Source organism: Hypomesus nipponensis, chromosome 28 (assembly GCF_054491055.1).
Source record: "Hypomesus nipponensis isolate SF chromosome 28, ASM5449105v1, whole genome shotgun sequence".
Classification (NCBI taxonomy): domain Eukaryota; kingdom Metazoa; phylum Chordata; class Actinopteri; order Osmeriformes; family Osmeridae; genus Hypomesus; species Hypomesus nipponensis.
The window spans coordinates 2863637-2881714 of NC_140388.1; the positions used below are offsets into that span (position 1 = coordinate 2863637).

The window sequence follows — 18078 nt, forward strand, 5'->3', positions numbered from 1 at the left end:
GATCCCATCGGTTAAACATGTCAACTTGCGATACCAGCCGAATTGCTGCGACCAAGTACAGCCAAAGTCAGCAACCCAACACGAACCCAATTTACCCAGCGTCATGGAGCAAACCAGATAAATATATATTTAGCACTAGCGTTGCTACCTGCATATACTTACAGCTGGCAGCTGTGCTCCGTTTAGCTCCTAAATTCAGACCTAGCCCTGGAAATTGTAGAGCAAGGTAACTACTAGACTTCTGCTGTGTGGGAATTGCAGGAGCTAAGCTGTCGAAGGGCGTACAAATATACAGGAGCACAACCCCCAATTTCCCCAGAAATTGTACCCTCTCTAGTTCTTCATTTGAATACTGAGTAGATCCGGTGTGCACCTGCTTGCTGACTTTGGCCCATGTCTTCTTCAACCTGTAGATGGCGCTGCGGTTGAGGGCGGAGGTGATCTCCAGGACACCATTGTAGTTGTTGAGGCAGCGGCAGATGTCGGCCACAGCCACCCACTTCTCTATAGAGCTGGCTCGAGAGCCTACATCTGTGTGGGTCATGATCTGAGACGCCACCAGGTTACTCATCTGGGTGGGGGGAAAGCCAAGGAAAGAGAGACCAGTGAAAAGAGAGATTGATGGAAAAGGAAAAATGAAGATCAAAGCTGTTCAGTTTGTTTTCTCGTTCATGTCTACTGATGCTTACACAATATAAACAAAGTTTGTCAAGATAGAAAGATATCCGGTTAGGTCATAACAGTGGAGCTGGTACAGAGGCACCTACTAACAGGCAGACAGACAGACAGGACCCACTGATACAGACAGGACCTTCTGCCAGACAGACAGACAGACAGGACGTACCGACAGACAGGACCAGTGTTGGGTAAGTCACTTTAAAAAGTAACTTATTACTAATTACTACATCAATATTGTATTTAAATAACTTTTGTAATTACTCTGTCTGAAAAGTAATTTAATTACTCAATAAGTAATGTAATGCATTACTTCTAACAATCCCTATAAACCTTGACTGGATAAACAACAGAAAGGAAAGTCTTTCAAACATTAAATACAAGTCAAACTTGGAACAGCTTAGCCTTTTACCTTTTTAAAACATAGCCTACTAATGCTTTAACATTTTAGTAACACGTGTAACCTTCTTTCATCTTTAGTTACCAAACAATATGTGCATAACACAAAAGCTTAACTTTAAGTTAAACATGACATCACAAGATTCTACAGTACGCAGCAGTAGCAGTTGCAATCTAGTTTGTAATAATGTTTTTAAGCTCACCTTCAAACACTTTCTGCACTGGCGATGTAAAATCAAGTTTTGCCTGCTTAACAGGTGTTGCTACAGTGTTTTTCTGTCGATGCCAAAGTATATTCCTAGTCTGTTCAAACTTTCATGGCGATTAAAACCCTTTCTGATTCTGATGAACATGGATCACTCAAAACTGTTCGTCGATGCTGCCTTGTGAGGTGCTTCAGTAGGTAACTTGTGCTTTTTCTCCCCAGGACATAGCTTGCACTTGACATTAAAGTTCTTGTTAACCTGTGACAAAAAGGTAAAGTACTTGGAATATTTCCATTTGATAAAACAGCTAGAGCTACTTGCTTCCGCCGAGGCCGAAATCGACCACTTCAAACCACTAGCGCCCGAGTTAGCATCAAAAACTTGCGTCTCACTTTTAATTAGATTTTAGATTTAGATTTTAATTCAATATTGATGTATACAGAACTGACTAATTTACAGTAGGTATGTAACGCAAGTACATTACAAGTAACTGTAATTAAATTATCTAAAAATGAACAGTAATCCCTTACTTTACTTTTTCAGTGGATAAGTAATTTAATTACAGTAACGTGTTATTTAGTAATGCGTTACACCCAACACTGGACAGGACCCACTGATAGACAGATAGGAACTCACATCATTGAAGTGCTGACTGGTCTTCATGATGTAGGGTGTTCTCTCTGTCTTGTCCACCTTCATCCACCCCTGGCCCAGGAACTCCCTGACACACACACAGTCACCTAATGTTAAGTTCACAAGTACAAGGTGTAGCAGCCAAATGGATTGCTACAGCCAAATGTGTTGTCACTCGATGTGTAATGTCCCTGTTGTACACTGGGTGTTGCTGTTCATTGCACAGGTGTTTTTAGGCATAGTGGTAGGAAGCCTACTGTTGTGGTTAGGTGTTGACCCCAGAAGGGCAAATGTTTTGGACCGCTATACCGCAAAGGTTTGAGCGAGTAACATGTCGTTGCTCTGCGTTTTAATGGACAATCGTACAATAAATGGAGATCTGTTTAACTCAATCAAGACGTCTATGGAATTTATCTCGCTGATGGTAATCATCTTTAAACTGATCGAAGCGCGTCAACCAGGTTATTCCTGGGGAACAACAACACAGTAGCTCAGCAGTATACTGTGCTCCCACACAAGGTATCACACCAGAAACCTAAAGAGACACACACAAACACAGCATAGATGATCAATACATAATTACAAAGAAAACACAAACACATTATAAACAGCAACGTTATTCACACCCAACTGCATGAGTTTTTTACATTTAGTTTTATAAGGGGGGTCAGATGGCTGATCGGTTAGGGAGTCGAGCTATTAATCAGAAGGTTGTTGGTTCGATTCCCGGCCGTATCAAATGACGTTGTGTCCTTGGGCAAGGCAGTTCACCCTACTTGCCTCAGGTACAATGTCCCTGTACTTACTGTACGTCGCTCTGGATAAGATTGTCTGCTAAATGACTAAATGTAAATGTTGTAAGCTTACTGAAAATTGTAGTCGGCTTCAAGGGATTTTTTATTTTATTGTTGTCAAGATTCAGTGGTACTCATTTTGAATTTTTGTCAATGTTTTATTCATACGTTTCATGACTGAAACATGTTGAAGGATATTTCTGTGTCAATTCCCATTGAGAAGTATTCCAAAAATAATTCTGTTAAGAAAAGCCTTTGAAAGAAGCTAATTCAAAAAAAAAAAAAAAAGTGATAGAGTTACCAGTCAGCACTACATATCTGGCTGTATACTGGAGCAAGAAGCAGTGTGAAAAATGTATTCTCGATGACATGCACAAAAAAGTATTGTGATTTTCCAATTCAAATGATTTTGCATAAAGTGCCCGTAATGTAACTTTTAAGGCATATTTTGTTTTTTCCAAATGCAAACAGCTCATCCAAACGATGTCATTCATGGCACTGCACATCCTTGGGTCCTGAGCAATTCACTGGCAGATTTTCAACTTCATACAAACCCCTCCCTGAGTCACCACCGTACCGCTATGGAGGTGTTTGGGTTGCCTAATGATCCTGGAAGCTATGTTGCCAGGGGCTTTATGCCACTGGTAGGGTCACCCAAGGCAAACAGGTTCCAGGCGTAGGACCAGACAAAGTGTGGCTCAAAAACCTACCATGAGGAAAACTAACAATGGTTCTCGGCTGTCCCTGCCCAGAAGCGGGTCACGTGGTCTGATCCTCGGCTGCAGAAGCAAGCTCTAGGGACGTGGAACGTCACCTTGCTGGCGGGAAAGGAACCTGAGCCGGTGCGCGAGGTAGAGAGATTCCAGCTAGATATAGTCGGCCTCGCCTCGATGCACAGCATAGGCTCCGGAACCAGTCTCCTTGAGAGGGGCTGGACTCTCTTCCACTCTGGAGTTGCCCTTGGTGAGAGGCATCGACCTGGGGTGGGAATATTTGTTTCCCCTCGGTTCGGCGCCTGTATATTGGGGTTCCCCCCGGTGGACAAGAGGATAGTCTCCCTCCGCCTTCGGGTGGGGGGACGGGTCCTCACTGTTGTTTGTGCTTACGCACCGAACGGCAGCTCAGAGTACCCACCCTTTTTGGAGTCTTTGAGGGGGGTGCTGGAAAGCGCTCCTCCCGGAGATTCCCTCGTCCTCCTGGGGGACTTTATTGCTCATGTGGGCACTGACAGTGAGACCTGGAGGGGCGTGATTGGGAGGAACGGCCCCCCCGATCTGAACCTGAGTGGTGTTTTGTTGTTGGACTTCTGTTATAGACACGGCTTGTCCATAACGAACACCATGTTCAGGCATAAGGGTGTCCATATGTGCACCTGGCACCAGGATACCCGAGGTCTCAGTTCGATGATCGACTTTGTAGTCGTGTCGTCGGACTTGGGGCCGAATGTCTTGGACACTCGGGTGAGGAGAGGGGCGGAGCTGTCAACTGATCACCACCTGGTGGTGAGTTGGCTTCGATGGTGGGGAAGGATGCCGGTCAGGCCTGGCAGGCCTAAACGTAATGTGAGGATGAATGTCTGCTGGGAATGGCTGGCAGAACCCCTTGTCAGAAGGAGCTTCAACTCCCACCTCCGGGAGAGCTTCGATCATGTCTCGGGGGTGGGGCCGGGGACATCGAGTCCGAATGGGCCATGTTTCGGGCTCCATTGTTGAAGCGGCAGACCAAAGCTGCGGCCGCAAGGCGGTTGGTGCATGTCACGGTGGTAACCCTCGAACCCGGTGGTGGACTCCGGAGGTGAGGGATGCCGTCAAGCTGAAGAAGGAGGCCTATCGGACTTTATTGGCTGGTAGAACTCCAGAGGCAGCTGATGTGTACCGGCAGGCCAAGCGTAACGCGGCTTTGGCGGTTGCGGAGGCAAAAACCCAGGCATGGGAGGAGTTCGGCGAGGCCATGGTGAATGACTTCTAAACGGCTTCAAAAAGGTTCTCGCCATCCGGCGAGTTAGGAGGGGGAAGCAGTGCACTGTCAACACTGAATACTGTGGGGATGGTGCGCTGCTGACCTTGACGGGGGACGTCCTGGATCGGTGGAAGGAATACTTCGAAGACCTCCTTAATTCCACCAACACGCTTCCCGACGTGGAGTCTGGGGACATCTGGGGGGGCCCTTCTATCTCTGGGGCTGAGGTTGCCGAGGTGGTTGAAAAGCTCCGCGGTGGCAGGACCCCTGGGGTGGATGAGGTCCGCCCGGAGTTTCTTAAGGCTCTGGATGTTGTAGGGCTGTCTTGGTTGACACGACTCTGCAACATCGCGTGGACATCAGGGACAGTGCCTCTGGACTCGCAGACCGGGGTGGTGGTTCGCCTCTTTAAAAAGGGAGACCGGAGGGTGTGCTCCAACTTTAGGGGGATCTCCTCAGCCTCCCTGAGAAAGTCTATTCAGGGGTCCTGGAGAGGAGGGTCCATCGGATTGTCGAACCTCGGATTCAGGAGGAGCAATGTGGTTTCTGGCCGTGGAACAGCTTTATACCCTCGGCAGGGTCCTGGAGGGTACATTGGAGTTCACCCAACCAGTCTACACATGTTTTGTGGATTTGGAAAAGGTGTTTGACCGTGTCCGTCGGGGGCTCATGTGGTACGGGGTACCGGATTCCCTGATTGGGGCTGTCCCGTCCCTGTACGACTGGTGCCAGAGTTTGGTCAGCATTGCAGGTAGTAAGTCGAACTTGTTCCCGGTGAAGGTTGGACCCCGCCAGGACTGCACTTTGTCGCCGATTCTGTTCATTACTTATATGGACAGGATTTCTAGGCGCAGCCAGGGCGTTGAGGGGGTCCGGTTAAGTGATCTCAGGATCGGGTCGCTGCTTTTTGCAGATGATGTGGTCCTGTTGGCTTCATCGGGCCGTGACCTTCAGCTCTCACTGGAGCGGTTCGCAACCTAACCCTGGGAACGCCTCGGGGTCCCCCAGGAAGAGCTGGTGGAAGTGGCCGGGGAGAGGGAAGTCTGGGCCTCCTGCTTAGGTTGCTGCCCCCATGACCCGACCCGACCCCCGGACAAGCGGTAAATAACGACGATGACAACAATGCCCGGTTCTGGAAATAATTGAGAGATTCCAGAAGGAAATTCCTCGCATTCCTCCCCTATAGTTAGATGTCACTGTCACAGGGATACCCTGTGCCATATTATGAAAGACGTACACTGGCATGCACTCACGTAGCATTGCCATTTCTGTTAATGATTAAATCAAGCCGGCTTGGAGTCTGGATTGTAGTGCTAATCATAATCGTAATTTCTGTTTGTCGGGAGTTTTTGGTTTGATAATCATATTTGAATTGCCTTTTTTCATATGTACTTGCCCAAAATGTGTTTCAGTATGTTCTGTTACCCAATTGTAAATGTTTGGACAAAGTGTGGACCACTCCTGTGAGATCACTGATTACTAAACACCAATCAATGTTTATTGACAAAATTAACACTGCACCACAGCTTGAAACAGATCCTGGAGGACACCATGAATGACCAAGGTGGTCATGACTGGTTGCGTGTCAGTATACATGTACATGTATGACATCACAGAAACAAATGAAAAGCTCACTGGTATGGGATACTCCTGAAGACGATGTGGTCTAGCAGGGTGCTCTGCTCAGCCAGCTCCATCGCTGACAGGGACTCAAAACATTCCGCTTTGGGGCACTCCGCCTACACACACATGCAAACACACAGAGAGACAGGCTGTAAGTCAAATAATCACTTTCACAGATCTCTGTCCGTGTGCTCCCATGTGTTCCCATGTGTAGCCACTGCCTTATTTCCAGTGTTTCCCCTAGGATTTTTTTTAGCAATGGGGGCAGGTCTGTCCGACCCCCAACCCCCCCTCGGCCAAATAAAGTTCTAACCCTATATTTTGGAGTAGGTTAATGTAATAGTCTAATAACAAATGTAATATTGCATATATTTTTGTCCTATTTTCCATAAAGCAATACAGTAAGGCTACTGTAGGTAGCCTACAATACAGTAGGCTAGGTATGTTCTAAATGTCAGAAATATGCTGCCAATAAATAATTGACGTAACAACTTATTGTAAATGGTCAGTAGCCTAGCCTATCGATCAAGGTACTCGAAAGCATGTACACTGTCGGCTTCATTTGATCTTGATAGACTAAGCATTCTTTAGCAAATAACAATATACCCACTATTAATTAAAACTACTTCAGCATAATAATGCACCTAAAATACAAACGTGAGCAAGGGCAGAAATCGCTATCGAATCAACAGGCATGCAATTACGCTAGCAGGGGAAGAATACAAACAAAGAAAATCACCAGTTAACTAATACAATAACAGGCTTTAATGAACTGAAAACATAATTTATATGACTTACAGTTCTCAAAGACGCACACACGCAATCTCAACTGCACTGTGACGTGCGTGTCCTTGCTATTCTCCGACATGCACTCTAACAATCACTGCTGATAGACGTCCTAAAATCTTGTACAGCCCTATTTTTGATACCGTGGAGGCAGAAATGCGGGCCGCCACGACAAAATCAACATAGGGGAAACACTGATCATAATTGATATTATTTTATTTTATGAAATTGTGTACGATTTAAGAAAGAAACAACCATGTTCTGGTTTAATCTACTTTAGTTTGTGAAAGCTGCATAGATCGCTGATTTTCTTTTAAAAAACTGCAGTCAAACAAACCCCTAAGAACAGGGAAAATAAGTCTGGTGTATATTTACACCAAGGTTATTATAGTTTTGCATTTTTCATTAGTTTTTATTTTTATTTAATTTTGTTTTCAAATTCAGTTTAGTTTTAATTAGTCTTTAATCCGCGTTTGCTACTTTAGTTTCTTTTTTTTTTGTTGCTTAGTTTTACTTTAGTTTTTATTAGGTTTAGTGTTAGTTTTAGTCTTTTGTAATCTGGGTTATTTTTCAAAGTCAGAAAAAGTATTTTGTAATAACAACTCAACAAAAACATCATACCATTTTAGAAATATGTATTCATCAACACAAGTACAAAACATGTACATATAGGCACAAATATGTAAACAGTCACAAGATGCTGCCGTAAGGTGCGTTCGACTTCATGCTGCAGTCGGCTGCTTTGAAGCTAAGAATGCCATTGACTGCTTCAAGTCAGCCGTGCTGCAGGTGGCTGCAGGAGACGCCAGCGCTGCATGAAGTCGAACGCACCTAATATTACTAGAGGAAGCTACTTTTGTCTTCCAAGATGGCGTCCCCATTCATTTCTATGAAAAGTGCTCAGTGGCACAGTGAGGCAAGCGAGAGCATGAAACCGGACCGTGCCATCTTTCCACTTCTCCACTTTCACTCATCCGGTTTAGCGTTAAACAGTGGCTCGCTTTTTTCCTAGCTCCGAGACTCGTCGTGCACACTTGCAAATAGCTGTACACGTCATATTTTGCAACAACCAGTTGCGAGCAAGCCCTCGCCCCTCGGCTTAAAGCAACGGCCCATGTGGATGTAGGTGGTATTGCATTTTGTGTTTGACTTCCGACTCTTACGGTCATTTTTATTCTATTAACTCCAGTCAACATTTACAAAACTATCTCCCCCAATAATTTTTGTTCGATTCTCGAACCTGGCTCATACTACTAGCTTTTTCATAGAATAATTTTTCCTGATTTTTGCTAAGTTTGAAACCAATCCGAAATGGGTAAACCAGCACCCCATTTATTTGCCTACATCAATAAAAGTTCCCTGCAAATGTGCTCGCGGATACTAACAGGGCACGAGCATAAAAGTTCACATTTCCCGATAGCCAATTTACATTGAGCTGAATGAGCCATATAGACTTAAATTGAATGAGCACAGGGAGAAATAGCTTGAGTTGCCTGCTCTGTTATAACCAGTTTAGCAAATTGTTGTCCCACATAGGCCTACATGAAATGTTGTTAATATAGTTGGTAACACTTTAGAATAATGGTCCATTGTTAACAAGTAGCTATGCAGGAAGAAATAGATAGTTCTACATTAACACCAAATTTAATACTATTAACTAATATTGAACCAAGATTAACTAAGCAGTAAGTAATAGCTAATTTACAACAAAGGTAGTTCCTTGGTAGGTATTTGGTTATTAATAAATACATGTATCCTCTTGAGAACTACTTGTAAACTATCACCAATTAAGACAGAATAACCAATTAATTACTAATCACAAAAGTAACATGGCTAAAAAGTGAACAATTTGGTTGTTTTACTTTTAACATGGTCATAACTTTTCAGAAGCTTGTGCCTCAAATGGGTTCTTGGTGGAAACCGGTTTATGAATATTATATCCCCCCAAATAGGTTAACTACAGGTTGAGATTTTGACTACTCTTACCAAAGGATGGACGTATGGTCTTTGTTTATTTCAAACTTAAACAAATAATACAAATAATACAATAATAATTGTATTATTTTAATTGTATTATTTTATCATTATTGCAAATAATGATAATTTGTTTAACATTTTTAATAATTAGGAAGTGATGCTGACACTCATGAATGGATTAGTTTACTATTATGAGCTCGAGTGTCAGTTAAATGTCTCATACTCCACAGATTTACCTTTATGTTACAGTAGCCGCATGAGGAGGACTTTTCTTTAGGATATGAATATAAACATTGATGTTCTCTCGTCAAAAACAATTTGCATCCTGTATTTATGTTGCGATAAGCACAATACCAAATCTTCCAGATTACAATGTTTGTTAGAATATCACTAGTGCCTCACAGAAATGTATGCCTGTACCGTATGTGTCAAATATAAAATTAGACTTATTATAGGCCTATTACTTGCGAAAACCAGAATAACTCCTCACTAATTACTCAAGCGTTACCTTGTCATCCTGCAGGAACTACTTGTGATGTGGACCATTATTTTAAAGTGACAAACATGTTAACTCCTCACTAATTGGGTGTGCTCTGCCTTCGGCAAGGGCACAACCATTGTTATCTCACATATATATTATTGTGAGAATGCTGTTAAGCATTCTCACTATTGTTTTTCGTTTTCTCTTTAGTATTATTATTATCATTCCAACTTCTTAGTTCTTCCGACGTTTTTTTAGCCTTTAATTAGTCCTGCATACTTTCACCGATTCCTACAATTTTGGTATCAAAACGTTCAGCTCCTTCAGGAGATGATGGCTATGACTTTTGGTATTTCTCACTTTTATACCTTTTAGACAATTGAGGTTTTTTGTGCAAATTATTCTCCCATTAAAAGTAATGGTAAGCTCCTTCTTGGTTGAGCAGCCAGCAGAGTGGCGCACACTGCTGGCTGCTCTTTTTCTGATATTCAACTAAATTGTCAATCAAATTCCTCTGACGTTCATATAGTTTAACTTACAGAAACAAGTTATACCTAAAAATGTAGGAAAACCTGTCCTCTTTCAGCCAATGTAACTACTAAAGAGCTCACATTTACAGATTTTCAGCTTTGAGCCTTTAAGCGAGAGCAGCCTTTCAAATTCTCTCACTAACTTCAATGGAGAGGTGGGTAAAATTCGTCAGATAATTTCGAAAGTAGACGTATTTTTAAACTGCCGGTAGAGTCGTATTTCTGACTGTACAGACACGTATAGTAGGACGTATAGTTTTGCGTCTAGGTTAACTTGTTTGAGGTGTGGAATCCAGCTAAATTCGTGATTCTCTACCCAACTCGTTAGCGAGCACAGCTGCTCCATTGCCGTGGCAACCAAACAAACACACACCAGGAAAGCAAAAGGAACACGTTTTCGAAACTGCAGGTAGAGTCTATTTCTGACTGTACAGACACATAAAGAATATCTCTGGTTTCGGCAGAGTCTTGGGTCTCGGAAAATATCCTTATTTTTTGGATTGGACGTACAGTTTTGCGTCTAGGTTAACTTGTTTGAGGTGTGGATTCTAGCTAAATTTCTCATAGTCGAGCTAGCGTGATGGCTCTCCATAACTAGGCTAATAACGGTTCGACTTTTTTTCCACAATCGACCAAATTGGCCAAACAAGGTATGTACATTTATCTTAAAGTGTACATAATCTAGCTAGATCGTATAAAGAATATCTCTGGTTTCGGAAGAGTCTTGGGTCTCGGAAAATATCCGAATTATTTGGATTGGACGTACAGTTTTGCTTCTAGGTTAACTTGTTTGAGGTGTGGATTCTAGCTAAATGTGTCATTCTTTCTGCTCAGCTCGTTAGCGAGTACAGCTGCTCCATTGCAGTGGCAACCAAACAGACACGCACCATGAAAGCAGAATTGGGTAACGTTTTGGAAACTGCAAAAAGAGTTGTATTTCTGACCGCACAGACACTTAAAGGATATCAATGGTTTCGGCAGAGTCTTTGGCGAGACCGCCAAAGCCGCGTTCCGCTTAGCCTGCCGGTACACATCAGCTGCCTCTGGGGTCTGTGGAAGAAATTTAGATTTCCTGTGTGCTTACATTATTCACTAATCAAGAGAACTAGTCATTGGATACTAGTTAGTATGTTCTCAGCTTGCTATTAATAAGAGTAGATTGTGTCTATGTGTCAGGGTTAATAGATGTTTGAGATCAGGAGAAAGTACTGGCTAAATGGTCCTTGTCATGACTACAAGGAGAGCTCCAACTATGTGTTGGGAGCTGTGAATCTCTTTCTCTGAGACTGTTGTAACGTCATTTCTGCCTGACTGTCACTATCTATGTTTACATTCTTGTGCCCTATAAAAGATGGTCCTCTGTCCTTCAGAGCGGAGAGAGACTTGATTGAGACCTAAGCCTGGTGTTGTGTTGTCATTTATTGTCAGAGGTCTGGTTCTCTCCCAATCTGCAGATTGATAAATACTTATTAAAATCCAGAACTCAACTGAACTTAGTCACTCCGTTTATGAAGAGACGGACAAAACACTTTCTTCATCAGGTCCTACCAGCCAATAAAGCCCGATAGGCCTCCTTCTTCAGCTTGACGGCATCCCTCACCTCCGGGTCCGAGGGTTACCGCCGCGACATGCACCGACCGCCTTGCGGCCGCAGCTCCGGTCAGCCACTTCAACAATGGAGGCCCGGAACATGGCCCATTCGGACTCAATGTCCCCGGCCCCCCCCGAGACATGATCGAAGCTCTCCCGGAGGTGGGAGTTGAAGCTCCTTCTGACAGAGGGTTCCGCCAGCCGTTCCCAGCAGACCCTCACATTACGTTTGGTCCTGCCAGGCCTGACCGGCGTCCTCCCCCACCATCGAAGCCAACTCACCACCAGGTGGTGATCAGTTGACAGCTCTGCCCCTCTCCTCACCCGAGTGTCCAAGACATGCGGCCCCAAGTCCGACGACACGACTACAAAGTCGATCATCGAACTGAGACCTCGGGTGTCCTGGTGCCAGGTGCACATATGGACACCCTTATGCCTGAACATGGTGTTCGTTATGGACAAGCCGTGTTTAGCACACAAGTCCAACAACAGAACACCACTCGGGTTCAGATTGGGGGGGGCCGTTCCTCCCAGAACGCCCCTCCAGGTCTCACTGTCATTGCCCACATGAGCATTGAAGTCCCCCAGGAGGACGAGGGAATCCCCAGGAGGAGCGCTTTCCAGCACCCCCTCCAGAGACTCCAAAAAGGGTGGGTACTCTGAGCTGCTGTTTGGTGCATAAGCACAAACGACAGTGAGGACCCGTCCCCCCACCCGAAGGCGGAGGGAGGCTACCCTCTCATCCACCGGGGTGAACCCCAATGTACAGGCGCCAAACTGAGGAGAAACAAGTATTCCCACCCCAGCTCGACGCCTCTCACCAAGGGCAACTCCAGAGTGGAAGAGAGTACAGCCCCTCTCAAGGAGACTGGTTCCGGAGCCTGTACTGTGCGTCGAGGCGAGGCCGACTATATCTAGCCGGAATCTCTCTACCTCGCGCACCAGCTCAGGCTCCTTTCCCGCCAGCGAGGTGACGTTCCACGTCCCTAAAGCTAGCTTCTGCAGCCGAGGATCGGACCGCCAAGGCCCCCGCCTTCGGCCGCCGCCCGTCTCACACTGCACCCGACCCCCATGACCCCTCCTGCGGATGGTGAGCCCACTGGAAGAGGGTCCCACGTTGTCTCTTCGGGCTGTGCCCGACCGGGCCCCATGGGAAAAGGCCCAGCCACCAGGCGCTCGCCATCGAGCCCCACCCCCGGGCCTGGCTCCAGGGGGGGGGCCCCGGTGACCCGCTTCCGGGCAGGGGCAACTGAGAATCATTGTTGTATTTCTTCATGGTTGGGTTTTTTGAGCCACGCTTTGTCTGGTCTTTCACCTGGAACCTGTTTGCCTTGGGTGACCCTACCAGGGGAATAAAGCCCCCGACAACATAGCTTCCAGGATCACTAGGACACGCAAACCCCTCCACCGCGGTAAGGTGGTGACTCAAGGAGGGGTCTCCCGCAATACATTTGGTTAAATTCTAGAACCTGACTCACACTACTATACCCAGTTTTTTCCCCCCCCAAAAAAACAGATTTTTGCAAAGTTTGAAACCAATCCGAAGAAAAGTTGCCAAAAAAGGTCTAATAATCTACAGTGCGCCTGCCTTGCTGTAGTCAGTTTTACAAATGGTTGCAAACGTACATGACGGTTGTTTTAAATAGTTGTTTATTTCCATTATTTTAAAGCAGATTTAAATTTTGTAATGAATAATAATATGTTCATAGCATGACAAACGTAACTAGAGAGCATACAATGTCTGGGGAAATTGTGAGGGTGTGCTTGCGGCTGCCCCAGCTACCCATAGTCTCCTGGGGCCTCATGTATAAACGTTGCGTACGCACAAAAAGCTTGCGTACGCTGGTTTTCACACACACTTTGTGATGTATAAAGATTTACTTGACGTGAGAATGTGCGGGCCTTCACGGAAACTTTTGAGCAGACGTGAGAATGTGCGGACCGTACGCAGTCTTGTCTGGCTCTGTAACATGCCAAGACTCACCAAACATTACAAATAAAGTTTCCACTAGTACGTTTTTGACGTTGACTATTCAAAAACATTAAACTAAAAGTTTGATCATTAATGTGGATAATCACATCAAAATGCCAAACCGGAAACGGGAAATGCTATATAGGCTTCTGTTTATACCGCCACCACTTAATAACTTCTGTTAAACTTGAGGCTGTCAAACGAACGACAAAATCACTCAGGAAATGCATGTCACGCTAACCCTATAGCCTAGCTGCCATGCTGTTACATGCGCCACCACTCGTTTCTTCATTTAAAGTTTTATATCGGACCATTTCTTCTTAATTTCTGTCATGGGCCGGTTCTATGAACCCACAGCATTGATGGCCCTATAATAATAATAATTGTATTTGTAATGCACTTTACATTTAGCTAAATCTCAAAGTGCTGCAGGTTAAAAACAAGAAAGGGCGCAAATAGTGACAGTTTTCCACTCTGCCGACTTTCTTTTGTCACTAATACCTGATGACAGGCCGCCAAACAGGATACATTTTCTCGCCCACACCTCTGTTGTCAGAACCTCGATCTCACAGTCCCCGTATTTCTTCGAATAAACGTTTGAAACGAAGAAAGCGTTTTTTCGAAGAAATATGGTAATTCAGACAAAGAAATGACCTCAGGAGCGCATTTAAAGTCCATCTGCATATTAATTTATGGGAGGAGGCAAGGCGGGGTCAGTGGCTCGTTCATGTGCGGTCAATCTCACGTTGATTGTGATTTATAAAGGAAAGGTGCGCAAGATCTGGCGTACAACCGGTTTTATACATGTGATTATTTCTGTGCGTAGGTACTTTTCGAGTTTTGGCCGTATGCTATCGTCTGGTATGAAAGCTGCGCAATCCTTTATACATGAGGCCCCAGGTGCTTTGAACTTCGAGTGAAGTGGCAAACTTTTTGATGGCAATTGACTCACACAATCGTGTAGACATCCCAATATCAATAAACATATTAACCAACGCTTCCTCCCGTTTGTGGTGTTCCTGTGTATTCACTGACCAGCAGCTATCGGTTCGCCATTGAAAGCACTGCAGTAGTGTTGTCCTCTGTCCTACGGTTGTCACGCTGCCTAGCTCTCTAGCGGGGTCAGTTGCCGTTTTGGTGGAGGGGGGCCTGGCATTGTCCTTCATCTTATTCAGGAAAGATAGGTTAGCCTCCTTGTGCGCACTTCTCAAATTGACTTTTAAATTTGTGGGATTTTCCCCTTTGATAAATTAGATATTACATATTTAACCACCAAGTTCCACTGCTAGGCATGTGCTTTTGTCTGATAGTCATAGTCAAAATAATCCCAAATAGTACGTTTTCTACCAACTTTCGGTAACGCCATGATGCTGGGCAAAGAGCATGGACTGTGCTGAGTTAAATTTGACATGGAATGTCGTAATTTCTGCATTCCCAGTCGGAAATGTAAACTCTGAAAGATATTTGTTCTATGAAATACATTGACAAAGACGAAAACTAAGGACATTTACTTTATAATTGCATTTTATTTTAGTTAGCCTAGTTTTGCTACCAGACAATACCGTTTTAGTTAGTTTTAGTTTTTTTGGAATGCCTCGTTGTTATTTTTATTTCAGTTAACGACCATGTTTTTTACCACCTAGTTTTTGTTTTTTCGTTCATTTACGATTATAACCTACACCCCCGTTCACACATAGTTCTCTATTTCTCTCTTCCTTTCTCTCAATCACCCTCTTCCTCTTTATTATTATCTCAATCGCCATGTTTACCCAGCTTTGGCGCTTAGTCTACTTAATAATAGGTCTATGGTCCCATGGTCCCAAGCCCAGCTCCTCAGCTTGAAGCAAAGGCCCCGATGGAGATTGGTGGTACTGTATTTCCGTTTTGGCACCCTGCTCAATTAGTCCAGTCTAAATAAAGAAAAAATGCTTAACAATTTATTGCTTATATCAATATAAGCTTATACCTATTATGACGTCAAAAGTACGGTGATCCACTCTACTGTGCAAGACCGTCTTTGACCTAAGCCCAAAAAATGGGGTGCAAGGTGCTTGCAAATTCTGCAAACATTCTTTTACGAAAAAGCAATTATTTTGAGCCAGATTCACAAACAGAAAACATTATTAATGGGGATTTTGACTGGAGTTAATAGATCACAGGAACGAGCCAGGTGACCACTGCGCATTTCTCATGGGTCGCCATAGTGACATCAGCTACTTCACTGTATCCAGTTATATTATGCTATCAATTGTCCGCACTGGCATAGTTACATGATGATTTTCATTTAACTGGTGATTCATTCTCTGCAGTCTATTCTGGGCTGATGGCAAGTTGAAAAGCTTGTCCATCCTCAAATCCAATTCCATCATACTCAAGGACTGTCCAATCCTATTCCATCACACTCAAGGACTGTCCAATCAACTTCAGAGACCTTGACTGAAGGAGATGATGGCTAGTTGGACCTCCATGTACTTTGATTTGTGAAGCAAAGGTGCATCGTGGGTATTGTAGTTTCCTTACCATCTGTAGGATGTCCTCTATCCTTAGCTGTGTGTCGTCCTGCTCCTCCTGGGAAAGTGCGCTGACAAGACAACACATTCTAATTGGTCAACTGACAATACAACAAATCCTGATCTGTGGGGGGTCAATTGTAACCTTAATCCTCTGTAAGAACAAGGCATCTATCATATGAGTGTGTGTGTGTATGTGCATGTTTTAATTTGTGTGTGATTGTGTGCTTGTGTGAGTGTGTGTGTACCTCAGTATGTTGGCAGTAGCCTTCCTTTCCTGAGGCAGAAGGTCAGGGTCTCTCAGCACCTCCTCCAGCAGACAAGCCACGGTCATCTTTAACTCCCCATTCATCTCAAAGTCCTGCACAACACACACGTACACACACAAATACAAACACACAGGTCTATCATTTAGTGCCATCGTGCTTTCTCTTGTTTGCTACCCTTCTTTCTTCCTGCACACATTATTTACAGTTTTTTACAATCGCTATGACAATTTTTTCAATACTTCTAACAAGTTTCCTAAACTCTAAACGCGCCAACACACCTACGACATACAATTGGCAAAACAGTTAATTTCATGCTCAAAATTACACAATGTAAACTAAACTCAAATACCAAGGGCCTTATCTTGCAACCAGCGCAATTGACTTGTCAACGATGCAAGTATCATTCCTAATTTGCACTCGACGCAAAGCTGACTTTTCCCTTCACAGACGCACGTCAGTAAATTAGGGAATGACTTTGCGCTCCCGGGGGCGGTTCAGCGAAAAAAAGAGGCGTGTTCCTGCACAAACGTTCCCTGGTGCTATTTTGCAGTTTCAGAAAAGCAATTCCACCACTGACCAGAAGCCTGTTCCATAAAGCGAGTTTACCGAATAAGCCAGACTTATGTCAGTTAGTCTGACTCATTTCTAGTTCATTCGGTTCCATAAAGCTAGCTCAACGTAGTTCGAACTCGGTTACTATGGCAACTTACTGCAAAACTAGTCTGGTCCGGGGCAGGCTAACTGTCGGGCTTAGCGTAACTTGGTGCTTAACCAGACCTTCCTGTAACATTGACCCAACGGGAAAACGATGATTTACCAACTATATTCTCATTTTCATTGATAGAAAGTTCAACATTGATAGAAAATCAACTTAAATAGCCTACATAGGCTACAACATTTAACCTAATGCATTAAACCATGGGCGTCGCTGGGGAGGTGCTGGTGTAGCGGTTATAACGCTGAGTATTTCTGAATAATAATAATTGTAATTTGAAATGTGTATATGCATACGTGTGCCTGGTTGCTACATTGTTGTACAATTGAATAATAGGACTATGCATAAAGAATCATTTAAATGTATGTTATGTTATTTGTGACCAGCAAATATGCGCCAAAATAAAATGGAAACCAAAGTATGCACAGTTTGCTAACTGTCTTCACACAACTTCGATCTTTTCTATTCCCTTTTCTTCCACCACAGTTTTAAAACATCTATGTATCGGCTCAGGCACCCCTAGACCTGAGGCCGGTAACACTGGCAGGTGCTTCAGCACCCCCAAGAAAGACCAAAGCACCCTCATAGTACCCCCAAAAGTATTGCTCATTCATTAATAGTATTCAGGCCCGGAGTGGCCATCGGGAGAATCGGGATAATTCAAGGTGGGGCGCTCTACCCGCTCATTAATTGGTCCAGCAGATCGCCTGCTTTCTCTCTGTTTTTTTCACACACCGAATAAAACAATATGTGTTAAGTTACTGTGTGACTGATAAGAGAATAGGCTACACTAGGTTTTAATCTAAATAAACGCATGATCAGACCGTGGATTAAAAAGTGCCGTTTTCAGTTGTTGCGCATGCTCACTTTCTCAAACACATGTGCGTAAGTTGCCACGGAGACAACCCGAAACAATCATGTATTTTTGTGGAGTTATCAAGATTAAGCTGGTGCAAAAA

The 18078-nt window shown here is 44.1% G+C and overlaps 1 protein-coding gene across 6 annotated transcripts in view; it reads right to left on the bottom strand.

Annotated features, from left to right (window-relative positions):
• The window catches only part of rasgrf2b (Ras protein-specific guanine nucleotide-releasing factor 2b), a 106754-nt gene that overhangs the window by 13846 nt on the left and 74830 nt on the right, over window positions 1-18078 (bottom strand). For all 6 annotated transcript variants that reach the window (XM_084694733.1, XM_084694728.1, XM_084694732.1 and 3 more), the window contains 5 exons: window positions 16384-16496; window positions 16146-16206; window positions 6302-6405; window positions 1917-2001; window positions 374-571 (listed from right to left, as the gene is read on the bottom strand). In XM_084694733.1, coding sequence (XP_084550859.1) covers window positions 374-571; window positions 1917-2001; window positions 6302-6405; window positions 16146-16206; window positions 16384-16496 — 561 coding nt within the window. The remainder of the gene's footprint in view (window positions 1-373; window positions 572-1916; window positions 2002-6301; window positions 6406-16145; window positions 16207-16383; window positions 16497-18078) is intronic.